Source organism: Salvia splendens, chromosome 3 (assembly GCF_004379255.2).
Source record: "Salvia splendens isolate huo1 chromosome 3, SspV2, whole genome shotgun sequence".
Taxonomy (NCBI): Eukaryota; Viridiplantae; Streptophyta; class Magnoliopsida; order Lamiales; family Lamiaceae; genus Salvia; species Salvia splendens.
In genome coordinates, this window is record NC_056034.1 from 5,513,086 (window position 1) to 5,534,191 (window position 21,106).

At 39.6% G+C, this 21,106-nt stretch overlaps 2 protein-coding genes across 6 annotated transcripts; one reads left to right on the top strand and one right to left on the bottom strand.

The window, feature by feature from the left end:
• The first annotated feature begins 1,663 nt into the window (after positions 1–1,663).
• Positions 1,664–10,060, top strand: LOC121794540 (retinoblastoma-related protein-like). 5 transcript variants are annotated; one of them, XM_042192742.1, is made up of 19 exons: positions 1,664–1,797; positions 1,919–2,035; positions 3,994–4,101; positions 4,248–4,372; positions 4,466–4,562; positions 4,692–4,738; positions 5,655–5,853; positions 6,146–6,212; positions 6,297–6,473; positions 6,548–6,747; positions 6,834–7,677; positions 7,789–7,951; positions 8,084–8,156; positions 8,577–8,753; positions 8,836–8,955; positions 9,030–9,174; positions 9,319–9,440; positions 9,514–9,629; positions 9,711–10,060. In XM_042192742.1, the coding sequence occupies exons 2-19, from the start codon at positions 1,946–1,948 to the stop codon at positions 9,877–9,879; spliced, it is 3,039 nt and encodes a 1,012-aa protein (XP_042048676.1). In that variant the 5' UTR covers positions 1,664–1,797; positions 1,919–1,945; the 3' UTR covers positions 9,880–10,060. The 5 variants fall into 5 exon arrangements, with proteins under 5 accessions (XP_042048676.1, XP_042048675.1, XP_042048678.1 ...); XM_042192741.1 differs by having other exon boundaries at positions 1,677–1,836; XM_042192744.1 differs by having other exon boundaries at positions 1,677–1,836; positions 9,030–9,135.
• A 3,505-nt stretch (positions 10,061–13,565) lies between these two features.
• Positions 13,566–14,264, bottom strand: LOC121796466 (ethylene-responsive transcription factor LEP-like). The gene has a single exon (XM_042195312.1). It carries the CDS (start codon positions 14,262–14,264, stop codon positions 13,566–13,568), a length of 699 nt encoding a protein of 232 aa, XP_042051246.1.
• Between the last annotated feature and the right edge of the window lie 6,842 nt (positions 14,265–21,106).

Consider the following 21,106-nt stretch of genomic DNA (forward strand, 5'->3'; position numbering starts at 1 on the left):
CGGTGGCCGATCGGCTCGGCACCTCTGTCGTCTCCCACATTTTACAATTATTTTCAACTAACAACCGTCATTCCACTGCCGGTATGTAATGTACACACGCACGTGAAATTTCTCATTGATTGTGGTTTAAATCATTACCCATAAAGATTAGACTAAAGTCCCAAAATGGTCCTTAACATATTGCGTTTTTTTATTTTGGTCCAAAACATTATCTTTTGAATTATTCGGTCCCTCACATTTGAAATCGGATCACATTTTGTCCATTTTGGACAGTTCCGTCAAATTTTTGACGGTTTTAATTAGCGGGTCACAAATTCGTCACTAATCCGTCACTAACTGGGAGAAACTGATCCGTCACAAATCCGTCACTAATCCGTCACAAATCCGTCACTAATAGCGCTTGATGGAGTTGGGCGGCGGCGACGAATAATAGCGCTTGCATGACTGATTCATGCGCGTCATCCTTGATTCCAAATTTATGGAATGCCCCCGAATAGACTTGCTCCCAACTTGTTTGCACTGGAACCGCGCCTCCGAAACCATCTGCACGAACTCGTGGAGCTCTAAACTGTGCAACTTTTTCTCGTCTTTTTGGAGGAGCTCCATGATACACCCGAAGAAACCGGCGTCGCAAGACAGCACAATGCCCCTGGTCGCCTGGTACCCGAACTCATCCTAGGCCAGGTCCAGCAGGGCCATGAAAACCGGGAAGTTCAAGAACCGGGTAGGGACCACGAAGCGGTGGCTCTCCCGCCCGACATAGACCGCCACTGAACCGGATGGGGTTCGGGGTTCAGATCGGCCGGTTCGTAGAGGCTCTTGTTTTTCCAGCTCCTCATCACTTGCCTTAGCCTTACAATGTGATTGATTGCGTTCATTTTCTTCATAGCCGACGACATGAGATATATACTTGTGTGTGAATTCAAGAGAGAGAGAGGAAAGATGAATAAAAATATAGCATGGTTTAATCGACTGCTTCGAGTGCTGTATTTATAAGAGGTAGGAGGCTTCATACATTTTTTTGATTTTGTTGTTAGGATTTGGATAGTATTAGTAGATTTCTAGTCTATGCAATTAATAAAAAGTTACTCATAAAATATAAAAATCTAGCAATATCTAGCATCACTCATATAACTTTTTAGACTAAAGTCTTAAAATGGTCCTTAACACATTGCGTTTTTTAAAACGGATTAGTGACGAATTTGTGACGGATTTGTGACGGATCAGTTTTTCCCAGTTAGTGACGGATTCGTGACGGATTTGTGACCCGGTAATTAAAACCATCAAAAATTTGACGGAACCGTCCAAAATGGACCAAATGTGATCCGATTTCAAATGTGAGGGACCGAATAATTTAAAAGATAATGTTTTGGACCAAAATAAAAAAATACAATATGTTAAGGACCATTTTAAAACTTTAATCTAAAGATTATACTCATATAGACAGCGACAAAAATGGCGAAAAGGGAAGAGAATCTCCTTGTTTTGTTTTGCTTTCCCCAGGGGAATTTTGGCGGTAAACTTGGGATAATAGGACACGCGTCATGGTGGCATTGGCTGAGCATGTATGTGGGTCGACTATGATGACTTGGCATGGCCATCCACCAATGCCATGTGTTTTCCCGCGCGAGCTGAGCTAGAAGGGTTTTATTTTCCCCTGAAAGCTAAATAAAAAATTACTAGTACTAAAAAAAAGGAAACCGAAACCCCTCTCTCTCTCCCTCGCATTTCATAGAGATCAGGGAGAAGCATCAGCAGGCCGTTGCAGCCGGAAACAAACAACGATTCTCAGCTGAGGTCTGGGTTTCGCCCATTCTGAATTATTGCCCTTTTTTGGTTGGTTACTCAATTAGGGTTTTCATTTCTGCTTCGTAAGTCTATGCAGTGGTTTGTTTCCCTAAATTTGTGTTTTATGTAGCCTGAATAGATCGGAGATCTGAAACATATGGCTGAGCAGATCAAGATTTCAACCCCTGATCGTGAGCGAGAAAAAGGTGGAACGTCCATTGAAGCGCGATTTGCGAGCTTCTGCAAGGTCTCTTCTTTATTTTTGACCATTTTTACTTTTCTTTGTTGGTTTTGTCGTTTGCTTGTGCCATTCCTCCTCCTTGGCCGCAATGTGTGTTCCTCTGTCTCTCTCCATCTGTGCGTGTAATTTTTTTTCCTCAAATTTATCTGTTAGTATATATTTATACGCCCTTTACGTTTTGACCTATTATATGAGAATTAGTTCATCTGTTTTAGAGCATCAGTAATGGGGCCGACGATCGTTCGCCATTGTGGCACCGCGGACGACGGACGATGAGTCGTCCACGGGCGCGGACGATGTGGCATCGTCCGCTCACTGTGGGCGACGCAGACGATGCAACGCGTCTTAGTTTTTTTTTTTTTTAAATTCGAAAATTTTGTTTATATATATACCCTGGCTTCACTTTTCATTTTCAACTCTCAAATTACGCTATACAATGGATTCCGGTGGATACCCAAGTCCTAATAGCCCGACATTTGGAGATGTCGCACGGTGGCCTGGTACACAACCTGACGAATATCGGCCGTTCGACGCCAACCAGACGTACGATCCGGACTTCAGTACGGATTCGTACGGTCTCTCCGACATGGAGCCGTCGCCAACTCGCCATGCCCCCGCTTCACGTCGCGCGGGCACCGCCGCCTCCGCCAGAAAGAAGCGGACCAAGCACGTATCGAGGAAGTTGCCACCTCCGGCAACGAACGAAGAATACGCCCCCGGCTGTACGAACTACTAGCCGGATGAAACCATCGTCTCGGCGAGGTGTTGGGTGGATATATCGGAGGACCCGATATTCGGGAACAACCAAAGGTAGCTCGCGTACTGGGAGCGCATCGCCGAGCGCTACAATGAGGCGAAGCCACCGAGCGCGTACAAGCGCCAACGGGAGCAGCTCCGCAAGCACTGAGATCAGGTGGTGAAGAAGCAAGTCAACCTGTTCGCGGCGGAGTACGAGAAGTGCTCGAGGGATCAGGGAAGCGCCGAGAGCTTGAGCGACGTGCGCGATAGAGCACTGTTGTCGTACCAGTCCATGTTCGGCGACTCGAAGCATTTCAACATCTGGGCGCTCTTGAGGGACAAGCAGTAGTTCCAAAGTGAGATTCTGCACACCCGTGCGGCGAAGAGGATGAAGATCACCGACACTGGTGGTTACACGACCAGGGAAAGCGGAACTCGTCCGGTGGACCTAAATCAGACGTGCACGGAGGAAGAGAGTTCCGGCACACCGATGTCCTCTCGGCGGCATCCCATAGGCGTTAAGGCTGCGAAGAACAAGGGGAAGGCGAAGGCGACATCCTCCTCGGCCGCCGCCCCCCATCGCCGATCCCGACCCCGGCCCCGACCCCTGCGACAGTTGCCTACGCGGATTTGGCAACCGCATCGATGGCGGGACGTTGTTGGATACACACAACGCCCTTATGAGGTGTACGGATCCGGCCCAAGCTGAGCGCCTCCAGAGGTTGAGCGATGAGTTGAGTCGGAAGTTGGGGCTTTTGTAGGATAGTCTCTTTTTTTTTCTAACTCGTGTAACTTTATTTTTATAATCAATGAATTTTTTGTCGTTCTTAGTTAATCGTTGTGTTTTTTTAATAAGTTTGCATTTATATATTTGAAAACAGTTAGATTAATTAACAAAACAGTTAAAATGCTTAGGGCGCCCCACTGCAGGTGGAATGACAAGAGGATAAAATGCTGACGTGGCAGTGCATAGGGCGCGCCTTAGGGCGTCCCATTGCTGATGCTCTTATAAAAATTTTAATACCAAATATAATCCTTTTGCAGCCATACTATTTTTTATTTTATTTTTTTTATAAGTCTGTTGATGATTCAGGATTTTGTTGTTTTGATTGGGAGTAGCTGTGTTTCGTTTATGCATAGATTAATTAAAGTTATCATGTTTAATGGAGTTAAGTTTGTCTTTGTTGTCCCTTAATTAATGGCTGATTTGTTCTTGGCGTAATCAGAATTTTCTACCCTTAGATGACAGCGACTTTTTGGATCAAGCGACCAAGCTGTTTGGTCAAAGCAAGAGTCTTCTGTTAGCCAATGTATCTGCTATTGGAAATGGGACGGTATGTAAATCCTTTTCCTATACACCTGGCATTGACTATATGTTTGATCATTTTTAACTGAATTTGGTAATTTTAATTGTTTTCCTATTGTTGAAATTACTTGGAGTTATAAATTCGACTAAGTTTTTGATCTTTTATCTTACTAGCTGGATGAAGCAGAACGTTATTGGTTTGCATTTGTCCTATATTCAGTTAGAAGGCTTAGAGAAAATGTTGGCCCCATGGAGAAGGGTCTCAATTTATGCCAGATATTGAGAGCAGCAAGGCTCAAGTATTTTTTTTTTCTGAAACGTTTGTCATATGGTTGGTTTTTAGGAAATTTGTGGTTATTGGTAATCAGGGATTCTGTCATTTTGCCTTGCAGCATCGTTGATTTTTATAAAGAACTTCATCAATTTCTAATCAAGGTTGGATCGATTTTGAGTAATCTGTATGGTGAGGATTGGGAGAAGAGGTTTGAGGTACTTAATGATATGGGATATTTTTAGCATAAATGCTATTAATTTAATCAAGTTCTCTTAGCATCTTTTCATTTTTGGTTGTATCTGTTTTGGTCTCGGTGGTTGTGCCTTATTCTCGTTTTCCATCAGGCAAAGGAATCACACACAAACTTTGTGCATCTGATCCTCTTGAGCAAGTGAGTATGCATTATTCTATTTTTCAGTTTCCATGCCATTGCTTCTTATGTACTACTTTTTCATTAATTATTCAACTAAACACTTATAACTGAATCGTCTTATTTTGAATATATATATATTGTACGTGCATTATATATCCTAGATGTTCTGGACATCTCCCTTTTATCTTCCATGTCATTTTCCGTGGAATAGATTTTCGCACTACTCAGTTATTGGTGTCCCCATGCGATTTAGGCATTCTAAATTCATTTCTGCTATATTTTTAACTAAGTTTTTCAGCTTCTGGGAAATTGATTTGCAACTATGTGTATTTCATGTTAAGCTAACTACTCCCTTCGTCCCATTCAAAGCAAACCATGTTTTTTTCGGAACATGATTTTATGCAGTGTTGTTTAGTGTGTTAAGTGGAGAGAGAATAAGGTAGAGAGAGTGATGTTTCCATTTTTTGAAATATGTCACTTTGAGTGGAGCAGATGGAGTATTTTTTTTGTCAACCTTCAATTATTCAAAAAACAGAAGGATAATAATTATTGCTACCATCTCAATGCTTATATTTGAATGCTCTTTCATGTTTTTAGTTCCTAACAGAGTTTATTTTTCAGCACCTAATTGGACACATAATAAATTTATCAAATTTGGCATTTGAATATGTCAATATCATTATTTGTCTACTTATGTAGTTTGTGCTTTGTGGTTATCTACATCAATCTAAACAATTTAATTGTGTATATATTATTGCTGGTCAGTTACTAAATGGGAATAATACCTGCTCAGCCCACCCTCTATTAGCCAAACAAATTGGCCTTGCCTTGATTGATTAGCTGTGTCGAGTGCCATGGTAATAATTGCGGATCTGTGGATGTTTCCTTTCCTTGTTTAAACTACTGACGTTTTGTCGTTGCCTACTGTTCTCAGGAAATATGAGCGTGCATTTCGGGATCTTTTCTCTATCGTTGATTCTACTGATGGCAAGCAATTTAATGTTGCAAATATTTCTGGTCATGGGTCAGAGTATTACCGTTTCGGATGGTATCTCTTTTTGGCCCTTCGTGTACACGTGTTCCATATGTGCAAAGATTTAGTATCATGTACTCATGGCCTGGTTTCTGTCCTGGTTAGTGGTTTCTTTTAATTTAAAGAACTGAATGTTTAACCTAGATTTCAGATAGAAGCAAACTATTATCAGATGTACTACAATGCGTTTCTTTTAAATTTATATGCAAAAAATGCAATCATTATGCCCAAAAGCTCCAAACAATGCAAAGAAAACCTTTATTTATTGATGATTAGATTATCAAATTATGGGTGCGTTATATGGAGCGGTCCTTGTTTCTTCAAACGGTTTATGAAGTTAATCTGTAATCTCCTCTTAAGACTGACTAACTATTTCTATCAATTGTTCACAGGCAATACTTTTAATACACGTTCCTGCTCGCTACAGAAACTTCAATCTTAATGATTCTGAACGCATAGGTATATTTTGTAACACATTTTTGGGTTCCTGTTATGTATTGTTTCTTTTTGTAAGGACAGTCATATCCTGACACTTGAATACAGTTATGAAAGGCGACAAGGTTGATCTCCTTGCATCACTTTGCAATATGTATGACACTTCAGAAGATGTTCTCAGGCAAACTTTGGAAAAAGCTAACAACATGATAACTGATATATTGAAGCAAAGCCCTTGCTTGGCTTCTGATTCTACGCCTGAGAACTTGGAAAATATTGTTACAGGTTAGTTTAACGTTGCTTGATTTCCATTATAATGTACTGTTAACTGATATTCTTTTTCCCACGACCAAATGTAGGTGGTTTGATCTATTATGAAGATTTGATGGATGAATCTTCTTTACCATCAAGTATGAACTTGCTGGAGAAGGATTATGATTCTGCAATTCGAGATATGGATGGATTAGATGAAAGGATTTTTATAAATGACAATGATAGCTTGCTAGGTTCAGGGTGCTTATCTGGAAGTGCTGTAAGCATGATTGGAAATGGGACAAAGGTTAGTTTCTTGTTAAAATTTCAAGACTTTTAAAATCACCGAGTCTGTTGCTAACCATTAATTTTTTTTAATTTGTACCACTTCAGAGGAAAACTGACACATTGTCCTCCCCAATAAAGACAATTTCAAGTCCACTGTCCCCTTATCGATCTCCTGTACGCCATTCCAATGGTTCTGCTGGTGGTGGCATGTCCAAGATGGCTGCTACTCCAGTCAGCACAGCAATGACAACTGCAAAATGGCTACGTTCTGTTATCGCTCCACTCCCATCTAAACCTTCGGCAGAGCTAGAGAGATTCCTTCAATCATGCGACAGAGATGTGAGTGCTGATGTCACTAGGAGGGCTCAGATAATACTTGAAGCCATATTTCCAAGTAGCGGACCTGGGCAAAATGCTACCTTGATGGACAACATATGGGCTGAACAACGTCGAATTGAAGCAATGAAGCTGTATTTCAGGGTTCTCCAAGCAATGTGCATGGCTGAGTCCCGGATTTTGCACGCGAACAATTTAACTTCTTTGCTTACCAATGTGAGATTTCACAGATGTATGCTAGCATGTTCTGCTGAGCTTGTTCTTGCCACACATAAAACCGTGACAATGTTGTTTCCAACAGTTTTGGAGAGAACAGGAATAACAGCCTTTGATCTTAGTAAGGTGATAGAGAGCTTCATCAGACATGAGGAAACTCTGCCCAGGGAACTCAGGAGGCATTTAAATTCGCTTGAAGAACGATTATTAGAGAGCATGGTTTGGGAAAAAGGCTCATCAATGTACAACTCCTTGATTGTAGCAAAACCCGCCCTTTCTGCAGAAGTAACTCGTCTTGGCTTGCTAGCCGAACCTATGCTTTCTTTGGATGCAATTGCCATGCACATTAACATGTCAACTGGTGTCTCAGCCTTCACTCAAAAGCATGAAAAAACTGGTAAAGAATTATTGGGTATTATGATGTATTGATCTTGAGAAGACTATTAGTTTAAGATTGGTTTTGCTGTTTTGGTAAGTAAATATTGATTATTTCTGAAATGATATCCAGGTCAAAATGGAGATATACTTTCACCAAAAAGAGTCTGCACTGAGTACCGGAGTGTATTGGTTGAACGGAACCCATTCACGTCGCCAGTGAAAGATCGCCTCTTGGTCCTAAACAACTTGAAATCTAAGTTTCAAGCTCCTATTTTACATTCTGCATTTGCTAGGTATTTGCATCAAAAGCTTAGATGCAAGAAAGTCTGATCTAATTTTTGTGGCATAGTATGATTAATCTTTAAAGTCTGAACTAATTTGTTATCTATTGGCTGAAGCATAACTAATCTTCCACTATTTTTCAGTCCTACGAGACCAAATCCAGGTGGTGGAGGAGAAACATGTGCAGAAACAGCTGTCAATGTTTTCTTCAGTAAGGTATCTTGTAATACTCTACATATGTTTAATAAAATTTTGAAATTTCAGATTCAGTGTCATATTGCATAATTGAGATATTGTTTTTGAAAGTCATGGTCGTCTATTTTGTTCAGTCAGCACTCAGCTATTAAAGCTGAGAGTTACAATTCCTTATTTGGGGACGCATCAGTTTCACTGATCATGATCTTTTAGTATATTCTGTCACGTGCTCAATAATTATGTAACAAGAGCAACCATTTCAGTTGTACATTTGCTAGTTAGTAATTACATTACCTTAATACACAAGCAGAATGGTCGTCTAAAATTTGGAAGTTTTGAATAACTCTGTATGTACTTTTTGGCATGCTCCTGTATTTATGGAAGTTCCAAATTATTTACGCGTTTGGGTTTTATAAATATAAGCTTGATTTTTTTTTCCAGATTGTGAAGTTAGCAGCCGTCAGAATTAATGGGATGGTTGAAAGACTACAGCTTTCACAGCAGATAAGAGAGTCTGTCTACTGCCTTTTCCAAAAGATCCTTGGTCAGCGGACAACACTGTTCTTCAGCCGACACTTTGATCAAATTATCCTTTGCTGCTTCTATGGAGTCGCTAAGGTCTGCTTTTGATGCTTTATTTGGCTTTAAGGTTGATAGTCATCCACTCTTTGTTATCTCTGATATTCATTCCTGTATGCAGATTTCCCAACTGAACCTGACCTTCAAAGAAATCATTTTTAACTATAGAAAGCAACCTCAATGCAAACCTCAGGTTTTCCGGAGTGTGTATGTTGATTGGAAAGTTCCTCGCCAAACTGGGGTATGTTGCTTTTGGCTCCACCTCTTGCTTTGAAAACACATTGGAATCTAAACATTTCCCTTGTTTTGAAACAGAAAACCGGCCCTGATCATGTTGATATCATAACATTTTACAATGAGATATTCATTCCTGTGGTAAAACCTCTTCTAGTTGAGCTTGCTCCTGGTGGATCAGAACAGGGTAGTTCTCATGCTTCAGAGGCCAAGAATAACATTGATGGTTGATAGCCATAGCAAGTCAATTTTTTAATTCCAATTTATCTGATGACCGATTGGAGTTAAAAAAGGAAGCAATTCAACCAAGAGAAAATAAGCTTGCTCTTTTCATACAGTATTAACTTGGATTTTATTCCTGTCAAATTAGGTGCTTGTCCAGCACCAGCAGCATCGCCTAAACCATCCCCATTTCCAAGTCTTCCAGACATGTCCCCTAAGAAAGTGTCCGCGGCTCACAATGTTTACGTCTCCCCGTTGCAGTCATCAAAGGTCTGAAAGACTTCTTAGCACATTCATCTCTCTCGCTTCTCTTTATGTATAATCTAAGTGATAAATTTCTCAGATGGATGCACTAATATCACATAGCTCAAAAAGCTATTATGCTTGCGTGGGAGAAAGCACTCACGCGTACCAGAGCCCTTCAAAAGACCTGAATGCCATCAACGATCGCTTGAATGGGTAATTTGGAGTGTTTATAATCGTAAACACAGTGACATGCTATGTTGAATTCTGAATAGCGGCCTTGTGTTTGGTATTCAGAACCAGGAAGTTGAGAGTTGCCCTCAAGTTCAACGAGGAGGAGGGCGCGTTGATGAGAGGGACAGGGACGGGGTTGGTGACGGACTCAGCGGTTGCCGACAGCCTGGGCATCCAAAATGGGAAGTGTGCGTCGACACCGGTGAAACCTGAGCAGCAGCCGGAGTTGTAAAAGTATTGTTTTTATGGGTTTGTAGATAAGTTTGTGACTGACTAACCGGGTTTAGGTGGTAGCTTAGGTAGTGAGATGGGTATGATGAGCGGTGAGTTATTATACAATGGCCGCCTCTGACCCCAGGGTGTTCTCTTATTCATGCTTTTCACCTCTAATAAAATTTTGCATTTTTGCTGAATTTTTATCACTTTTTTTTCCTATAGTTATAATTGGCCGGTTAAACTCAACGAGGACAGCATGTTCATGCATAATGTATTATTGGCATTGAATATAGGGTAAATTGCCAAAACAATTATGAAGTTGGTTCAAATTCTGATCAATCTTGAAACTTTTAAAATATTCAATTATACCATCAACATTTTAATATATTTTCATTTATCCCATTAATTTAGATTTGTGAGAAACTTACGTAAGATTTAGAAGTTAAAATCCATAATAGTATTTGTTTTGTAAATTTTCATATCACTTATAACAGCTAATAACTTCAAAATGAAAATTATTGAATATAAAATTAGACTAAAGTCTTTTGTGGTCTGAATTATACATATTAAGAATTTTTTTTAGGATTTTTAACTTATATGAAACAATTAAATAAAATTAAGCAATAGTTAACTAATTGATGTAATAATTGAAGTAAGAATTTTTGATTTAATATAATAATACATAGTCTCTAATTTTAAAATTATATTAAGATTTACTCATTAAGTTACTATCAAGAATATAATTATAATAATTACATTAAAACTTAATAAGTTATTAATTGATAACATAATAACAATTATAATTATACTAATATTTATTAAAATTACATTAAGACTTTCTTAATTAGTTATTAGTTTATAGCAAGATATGAATAATAATTTTTATTATTTTCATAATAATTCATAATTTAAATAATCACATTAAAATTATCTTAAAAAATTAATTAGTAACATAATAAAAGAAATAAATAATAATAAACTATTACAATTACAATTATAGTTATTTATTTATTATTATTACTATTATTATAATTAGCTATGAACAGTAATATTAAAATTAACATTAATATTAATAGAGTTGTATAAAATAATAAAAGTACTACATAATTTTCCTTCAGAGCATCCGCAGCGGTGCTCTTGACTAAGTGCACCCGCCATGCCGTCAGCGCGGCGAGTACCCTGCTTGCCGCTGTGCTCTTGCCGACAGAACGACCCTGCTCGATAGCAAGAGCACCGCTGTTCCGAAAAAAGAAAATTGGCTCGTTTGACTCGTTTTTATTCCGTTAAATTTATTTTTTTTAAAAAATTCATAAAAAATTAAAAATAATCCGGAAAAAAGAAAAAATGTTTCGGATTCCAAAAAATATAGCCTTTTTTAACCTTTTTTTTTACCATTTTTTGTTTTTTTTTAAAAAAATTTATCCAAAAAATATCTATAAATACTCACATTCATCATCCACTATTTACATCATATTATTTCCCATTCATACTCAAATTGTTTTTTATTATGAATTTAATAATGCAATTTTTAATTTTTAGGATTTTAATTATGAAATCAATGGACAATTGAGGAAAAAATGGTGGTAATAATATACTCTTGTTATTTTTTAAAGTTGTCATATATTGAATTTGATTAAATTTTATGATTTTTTTAATTTGCTCTTTAATTTTAATAGGAAAATACGCTTGTTGTAATTGTTTATACTTACTAAATATTTTATTAAATAGCAGTACTATTTACTGTATTGAACTATTTTGAAAACCATAATTAAATAAAATTACAAGTAACTAACTCCGCTAAGATTGGATTAAATTCAATGACCTTTCGTAAATACGTGGATCTATGTGATGCACATGTTAAATCTCATTTAAAATGATAAATTAGTAATTCTATAATACTCCTGTTACATAGTTATACTATTGTGTTGGTATATACTGTTGATTAGGTGCTCTTCCTATAGCTCAATGCTGTTTCTATAACTGTATGCATATGTTGTGAGATGAAGTTTGAGTAATTTAGTGTCTATTCTGAAACTGCAGGAAGAATGGAAGGAGGAGAGTAGGGAAAAGGAGCAGATGAAGGCTCTGCTCTACGGCATTATTAATTGAGATCCCAAATTAGTCCAAAATAGATAACTCAAAACCAACTTAAATAAATCTTAAAATTAATAAAATAAGTTCTTTACATAATTACTAAATTAAAAATTCTACACAACTAAATTAAACACCACATAATTTAAAATCATAAGTACTGTACTAGTTTATTTAAGAAGTAGTATACGGTATTATTTCTAAGTCCACAAAGCAGATCTTGGTACTGGGCTATTATTGTATGGCCTGGCCCCAGTTATGGATCTCATAATTAAAATGGTTATACGAAATTACTGACATAAATATAATTTATTTATTTTGTTTTCATATCAACTACTTATATTTCTAACAAAACATGGAAGCCTCCTATAAAGTCTAAACGCTAATTTTCCAATTCACTTTATAACTAAACTATCTTTGCTGGGAGTGAATTAGTACAATTCAAGTTATGTAGTACTAGTACTATACTACTAGTATATTATTGTAAAGTCATGTACTCTATTTTCCAAAAAGAAAAAGCTCTAAATTAATGTTTCTATAAAAAATAATAGGGATATTGACACCATGGAACTTTCAAAAAGTTGGATTTTTCCCACGAACTTTGAAATTGACAAATAATATAACGAACTTTACCCCGAGTTTGTTATTTCCCACCAGTGAAAAAATTCCGGCTATATTAATAGATTGAAGAACAAATTTGGAGGGTGTGCTTCAAGAAAAACTATTCTCAAAGATTGAAAATCTTGAAGTTGTTGTCGAGAAACTACGAAAAAAATCCGTATCGTGATATTATTTGCCGGAATTTTATCATTGGTGAGAAATAACAAACTCGTGGTAAAGTTCGTGATATTATTTTTCAATTTCAAAGTTCGTGGGAAAAATCCAACTTTTTGAAAGTTCCATGATATTAGGTGTCAATATCCCAAATTACTATGATTATTTTGCACAAGTCTTTTGGAAAGACTTGTATATGGAAATTAAAAAATATTTAACCAACTTTCAATCAAGTACTCCCTCCGTTCCATAATAGATGTCACACTTTCCTTTTAAGTTTGTCCCACAAAAGATGTCACATTTCCTTTTTTAGAAAAAGCTTTCTCTCACATTAATATAAATATACAATTTTCTCTCTCCACCTAACACACAAAATAACATTTCCTAAAATCTCGTGCTATTTCTCAAATATGTCTATCTACTTTGGGACGGAGGGAGTACCACTGTAAACTCTCGTTGGAAGACGGAGATGAGCAAAAATGCCACGTCATTAAATGTGGTATCCGGCAAATAACTCCAAGATTACAGCATGCAGAAAATGGAACCAAGGACATTTTTTATGCAAAGTTAATACTCCAGTAGTAATTAATAATTCAAATATTTTCCTCTGAATTTTCAGAACATTAACGTTTATGTTAATCTATATAAATAATATTATAGATTTTTGTGAAAAATATCTCAGCGAAAAACCATTCAATGCATTATATTATATAAGCTGATGGTTATTACAATGTGAACAGAAAAGAGGAAAAAAAACAAAGAAAAATAAAACAATCCAAAAAAACACACACATGGATTCTAATAAATCCAACAAACCAACACAAATTCCCCGACCACTCAGAACCACCCAAACCCGCCGGAGAAGCTACTCCTCGCCGCCTCCATCGACTCCTCCACCCCATAATACCCTCCGTCGTACTCGTACCCCACCGCCGCGTCCATGCTCCGCCGCTGCTCCGACAGCTCCAGACACCTCATCTCATTCAACACCCCATGCCCCATCTCCGACAGCACCGGCGGCTCCCCCGAGTAGCAGCCGCTCGTTATATCCGGCGGCAGCGGCGGCAGCTCAGCCTCCTCCGCCACGTGGCTGCTCCCCGCCTGGTACACATTCGGCCACGCCTCCCCTGTCAGCTGAAACCCCGAATACTGCCCCTCCCCCGCCCCGAAATATATCTCCGAGCTGTTCCCCCCGCCGAACAGCACGGAGAAGTCCGAGCGGTGCTGCTCGTCGGGGGAGATGATGGAGGTGACCGAGGAGCCCGGGGGCATGTCCGAGTAGACGAAGTTGGTGCGGGCCCGCGACCCGCGCATGGACCGGGCAGCCCGGTCGTAGGCCAACGCGGCCTCCTCGGCCGTGTCGAATGTGCCCAGCCAATGCCGCTCCTTTGTCGTGGGGTCGCGTATCTCGGCCGCGTACCGCCCCCATGGCCGCCTCCTCACGCCGAGGAAGCGGTTCGTTGACTCAGACGCCGGCGCGGCCGGCTGAGTGCCTTTTCTTTTGGACTTGGTGGAAGGCTTGCTCATGCTTTCCATCTTGGGGGACTGTTGAAAAGGACTGACAAAGGAAAAGATGGCAGTTATGATCAGTTGTTGGAAAGTGAGATTTACTGACAGTGATCAGAGAGAGAGAAGAAGGGGTTATGTTATGTTTTTCAGTGTTTGAGAGCTTCGTTTTGTTGTTGTTGATGATGATTTGTGGCTGTGGGTGGGGTTTAAATAAGGAGATTATTTGTATTAAAATATTGGGGAATTTAGTAATGTAAAGGGAACATGGACCTCCTTACTTAAACAAATTGGATTGATCATCACATGCATCATTATTAGCCATATGCATCTCTCAATCCAATGCCATTATGGAGTATATGCTAATCCTCACCTCTTTATTTACACTAATCAAACATTATTCCTCCAATTATTAGATTGGACGATTTTGGAACTAGCTACGCAACGTGCTTGAATAATCGAAAATGAGACGACTCCACATTTAGTTTATCAACAAATTCAATCGCTTCTGCATTTCATTCCATTCTACTTTTAATTACACATACATAATACAGTACATATTTGACTAATGTCCGATTTTGCACATCATAAAAGATTCTACATTTATATTATTGTATTTTTAATTGACTCTTATTTTTCGACTAAAATTGTTCCACACTATATTAAAAGCTTGTGATTGTAGACAATTTATTTCATATTTGTCATTTGATGTGGCATACAAGGATGATCAAATAACTCCCATTCATTTCAAAAGATGCACTTATTTGAGGTAGGGCAATCTCCATCTCATTCACAAAACCAGAATCAATTTTTTTCCATCGTTTGCAATGTTTTTCGACGATTTTGTCCCATCATTTGGGGTTTATATCCTAAACAGTAGGGCGTTTTCATGTATATGTTCCAAGTGATGGGACAAAACCAGCCATTTATCCATGTATGTCTAATTTGGATACAATTTTTGTGCACAACCGAAATTTGAGAGCATTTGCAGAGTGTTACAACCAAGTTAGTTTTTAAGCAAAAGAGAAAACGTATGTAGATTTTTCTTGCAAAGCTTTTGCTCTTTCTTGGCATGTGAAGCTTGATTCGAAGTCTAATCATATGAGTGAAGGAAAAAGGTGGTAGTATCATAAAATCATGATAGTTTGATTATTAGAAGCATAATTAAGCATGCATTTCTCTCCTGGGATTGCAACTTTTAGCACGTCTAAAAGAAGACTGCAACTTGATGATTACTCAATTCTCTAAACTATGTGATTCAATTATGATTTGAATCGGATTGCTAGCAATCATTGGGCTCACTGCCCTAATCATTCTCGTATGAGGTTTCCCTACTTCAAACCACATATATTTTGCTTATCATAATTATGTGATTGAGTGCCTTTCTTTATTTTCATTTTTATTTCATTACAACTAAATAGTATATGGGCATTAATTTAATTAAGAGGTCACAGTCTTGTCAAGAAACCAAATTAAATATACATGAGTCAGGAACTAATTCTCCTGGCAAAACCAGAAATCAATTTGAAATATTTATAATTGTGTGATCTAAAATGTGTGCAAGTATTAACTACTATTGTATATATGATCATGTAGTATTATCTTAAAATAAGTATTATTGTGTGTGGGTGTGTGTGTGAAGGGGATGATCATATGAAAATCATCTTTATGACTTTATTATGTTAACTATATGAACAAATACTATTGTAATATTATTAAATAATTATTGTAAATAAAGACGTGATTAAGTCTTGTTATACACACAAATGCATTATTATGGAACACTGATCATTCATATATAAATCAAGACCAGTGAACTAAATTAATAACTAGGAGTTTCTAATTACAATGACAAGGTTGATTTTCACCCAAACCTACCCCTCGTATATGTAGGGCATGTTCGGTTTGAAGATTATATCTCATGATTAAATATATGTATTATGTTTGTTTATGAGATTGAATCTCTCACAACTTAATCCTAGATAGATAATCCTATGATAATAAGCAATCTCACAATTTAATCCTAGATGGATAATCATATACTATATGATATGGAGTCATGGCGACCGAACGGCACGGTAGAGTATAGTTTATACCACATATCTAATCATACATTATATATACAATTAAAAAACTTTTAGGTGGATTCATTTGCCAGAAAAGCAATGTTTATATACATTGGCCTTATCCTACTTACTTCTTGTTCCCTTTTACCTTCCAAAGAATAAGAGAATCGCAAGAAGTTAACATGTGTAAAGATAAATGTCAAGTTTAATTTAGTTAAAGAAAGCATGTTCAGAAGAAAAAGAATCCAAAATAGAAACTAATTTTGTAGTAAGAGGAAAAGAGCAAAACTGAGGCCTTTTTTGATTAATAGTGGAAAATTATGGGGCAATATGATAATCAAAGCCATGTGCATCCAATTTAAGGGAAAGATTTTATCATTATTTGAAATGGCATGTTCCTCAACTTTTCTACTAATCCAAATACCATGTATTGGGCTTTACTTTTTCATGTTTATTAATTATTCTATATATATATATATATGTTTTATTTCAAGGTTGAATTCTCATGATATTAAGGCATGACCCCTGGATTTTCTTGGTATCTAAACCAAAACATAAAACAAGAGAGATCAAAAAGGTTAATTGGGTAGCATGTGAAGAGGGGGAACCTACATTATTGTCTTTTACTTTAAATTCTTTTTGTGGTTAAATAATACTCCAGTACTACCTAACACAGCCCAGTCACACACACAAACTTTACATATGGGTAATTTTTAAAAAATGGGTTTGCATCATGCATTGACACTAACTACAAACTGTGGGTGAGATTCAGACAAGGAAATGCTAAGAAATTTATCAGGGTTAATGTGACAAGAGATTATGGTTGAACAAGGACAAAACTTGGCTATACTAAAATATGTATATATGTGTTCAACAACAGTTTGAGAACAATGGTCGAAGGTGGAATCACTACTTCAATAATTGAGTCTAATTTATGCAGATTATATAATTTGTTTCATGTTTCTGAAGGAGTGGCCTATGCAATCACAAAATAAATCTAACTATATAAAGACGACCTTAAATTAATTAAGCTGGCCATGAACAGTGATGGTTTGGCGAATTTTTGATGGTGATGAATGCAGGAAAATACAGATCACGATACAGAGATTTACGTGGTTCGATTTACTGAGGTAAATCTACGTCCACGGGAAGAAAAGAGGGCATAGTTGTATTGCTTGATCTATTTTCTACAGCTTACAATACAGACTTGCTATTTGATATTTGATCTCTAGCGAACTTAACCCTTCTTTATCTGATCTGAGTTCTATTTATACATTGAACTAAGATCGTGGCTTGCATCACCACTAATGATGGTTGTGAATGTCGTGGAGGTCATGGAGATCCTGCATGGGTCCACTATCCTGCATGAGATCCTGCATGAGTCCACTATCTCTGTGCTTGGTCCACTATCCTGCATGTGATCCTGCATGAGTTGACTATCTTCCAGTTCGGTCGAATACTGAGACCGAACTGCTGAACTATTGCCGAGTAGCTTTTGCCGATCTGAGAGTGGAGCTTGATTGGTCGGCTTTTACCGAGCTGTGGGCTGGGGCCGAACTCTTTGGTAATGCCGAACTGATACTCTTCCTTGGGCTTTGGGCTGATGGGCCGTCACTGCTATTGGGCTTGTTTAGTACGTACCCCATCACTACCCCCCCCCGAAAAGCGAAGTGAATCACTTCGGCGAAGCGAGTCACTTCGGCATTCTGGATAAAGGTACGGGGGAGGCTGACGTCAGGGGACGTGCCTTGCGCGTGACTGCATTAAATGCGACAGTAAAATCCGGCCGTTGAATCCTGAAAAGGTGGGATTCGAAACGGTGCGATGATTTTGAAATCTTCTCCGAATCTGATAAATACGTCCTTTCTTCATCAGTTGAACACTTTTGCTATAGCTTCTTCTGCACTCTATCTCCTTCGCGTAAAAATTTTCTTCCGCTTTCAAGAATTTTTTGAGAATTTCTTCAGACTTTCGAAGAGTAAGAACTATGTCTTCTTCTTCTTCTTCTGAGTCAGGTAGCGGTAGGAAAAGGGGTAAGGGGTCTTCTAGCCGGAAAGAATCCGGGGAGAAGACCGTAGAGTATTTTCACAGCATCTTGAGTAAGGATACTGTGATATCCTTACACGAAAAATATTTTTTTCCTGGGGGAAAGGTTGCGATTCCCGACGACCTTCATAGGGCTGACTCGCCGCCGGAGGGTTACGCCACCGTTTATGAAGCCGGCTTAGAATGCGGGCTTCGTTTCCCTCTTCCCCCTGCCTTTGTAGAGCTGCTAGATTTTTTTCAACTCCCTTTAGGTCAGGTGACTCCGAACTCTTGGAGGCACTTATCGGCCTTTGCTGCCGAACTGCGTCGGCTAGACAAGGATCTGTCTCTGAGGGCAATCCTTAATTTCTTCCAGTTTAAGAGGAAGGGATCTTGGTTTTACTTGATCCCTTTACAGCCCTTTAGAGCCTTTTGTAAAACCAAATGGCCGAAATGGCAAAATCGCTTCTTTTTTTATAATAGGACTTCGGCTTCGGACTTTCCCTGGAGAGGGCCGAAGTCCGTGATTCCTCATCCTCGGTTAGAACCGTTGGCCGAGCTCGAGGGCGAGCTCAATAAGATTCCTATGATTAGGAAACAGTACTCGGAAACTGAGCTCGTCAAGGGCGACCTCGTGTTCAATATCTCGTCTTCGGACGAAGAAACTGAGGGTGAGGATTTCTTTTTTATGCTTTACTGCTTTAGCAGCGAAAACTAACCTTGCTTTCTTGCTTTTTGGCAGTGTACATGCTGAATAAGATTAGCCGCAAATCCTCCGAGCTTAAGGAGCCGGAGAAAGAGAAGGCTACCAGCTCGGCGCCTGATGCCGAGAAGAATCCGAAGAGGCAAAAGACCTCTTCGGATCCAAAGAAGCCGGAGTCGACTTCGGCAAGTAGGAAGGGGAAGACCCAGAAGCCCCCGAGAGCGCCAGAGAAAGACGTGGTCTTGGCGCCTCCTTCGGAACATATCTGTGAGCCCTTTTTATGGCCCACGGACTTCGCCGAGGTGAATTCTCTTCTTGATTTTCTGGCCTTGCTTTTTTCCTGTATTTTTTGTGGCCCCTCTGTTGACTTTTTGCTTTTTCCATCTTCAGAGGAACGATATGCTCTCCAAGCTCGTCGCCGTTGAACTCTCCAAAGCGTCCAATGACTATGCTGAGATGCAGAGGAAGTTGGCGGCTGCTTGTCACCGGGCCGAGCAGGCTGAGGCAAACTTTGAGAAAGCCAGAGCTGCTAGGATTTCGGCCCAGGATGAAGCTCAGTTTGCCAAAAACCAGCTCGTCATCCAGCGAGAGCAGACGAAACGGAGGGATGCTGCCGCCGTGGTTGCCCAAGGAGAGGTTCTCCGTGCTTTCGCGGAGAAACTCTTTCTGAGCAACCAATTTTCAGCCTTTGTCGGTGATCTGCTGAAACTGATGACCGATAAAGCCGAGCAGGGTCCCGAAGTCATCCTGCCGCTGTACGGCCGAGAGATAGCAGCTCGGCTTCAGAGTCTGCCGGTGCTTGAGGAGCTTGCTTCGTCCTCGGTCCTGCTTTCTGCAGACCAAGTTCGTAGTTGCCGAGCTGACCGCGATGAGAACATGGAGGCTATCTTTGCCTCCATAGGGTCAGTTTCACCCGCTCCAATTTTCCATGGAGAGGGTGAGACCGAGCAGCATGAGCGGCAGACCGGCGATGAGCAGGCCGAGCAGGAGGCGCAGCAGATCGGCTACGGTGGCGCCGAGCAGGCTGGGGAGAGCAGGGAGGCCGAGGCTGAAGCTGAAGCAGACAAGGAGAAGGAAGCTGAACCTCACCGAGAAGGCGGAGACGAAGCTGGCGGAGTATGATTTCGTCTCCCTTCTCTTAGTTTAGTTTCTTCCTTCTTGTAAAACGGCCTTGAAGCCCTTGTGTAGAAAAAATTTTTTCTTATGAATGAAAAAATTCTTCTTTCTGCTCTTGTGTCTTCGTATAGCCTTTCGTACTCTCTTTTACTCCTGTTGTGGTTTACTACCTGCTCAGTAATCTGAAATGCCGAACTGACATAGCTGCTCTATATTCTGAACTCTTAAGGAGCTGGAGGTACTTCACTGGAAGCGGCTGTACTCTTCGGCTTTAGACGAAGCTGAGAAAAGAGCCATAGCTGACCAGGTGAAGAATGACCATCTCTGAAGTTCAGGAACGAGTTGACGAACTGTGGGAGGAATATCATGTACTCCGGAGGAACAATGCGCTGGAGAGCTCGGCTTGCCAACAAGTCGTGAAATCATTGCGGCGCTGGGCTTCTCGGTACGACATCATTCTTTCCCGGCGTCCCTCAATCGAGAGATTCCTTAGGCATTTCCCGCCAACAGATGGTCACACTTCAGCTCAAACCCCTGATTCACTTGCTCAAAACCCTACTCCAAGTCAGCAACGAACTCAGGAACAGCCGGAAACGTCAAGACGAGAACGGACTCAGGAGCAACCGGAAACGTCAAGACAAGGACGGACTGAAGTTCGTAGAGGAGCTGTGATTATGAGTGAGCAAGATCAACAAATGCTTCGTGAAGAGACTCTTCGCCGCCGAGGTGCTAGAGCTTCCCGGGCTCAGGGAAGAGGCGGTAGGTCGATTAGAGGATCTCGTCGACCTGCTTATTCTTCAGCTGCCGAGAACGCCCGAACTCGGCTTCACGAGGATTTTGTGAATAGATGGCTCAACTTTAGCAACCAGGGACAGTAGAATAGTCCTTTGTAATGGCGTAACGCCTTCTCGTAGGGCAGCAGAATTGTATGCCGAACAAGTTTTAATAAATGAAATCTTCAT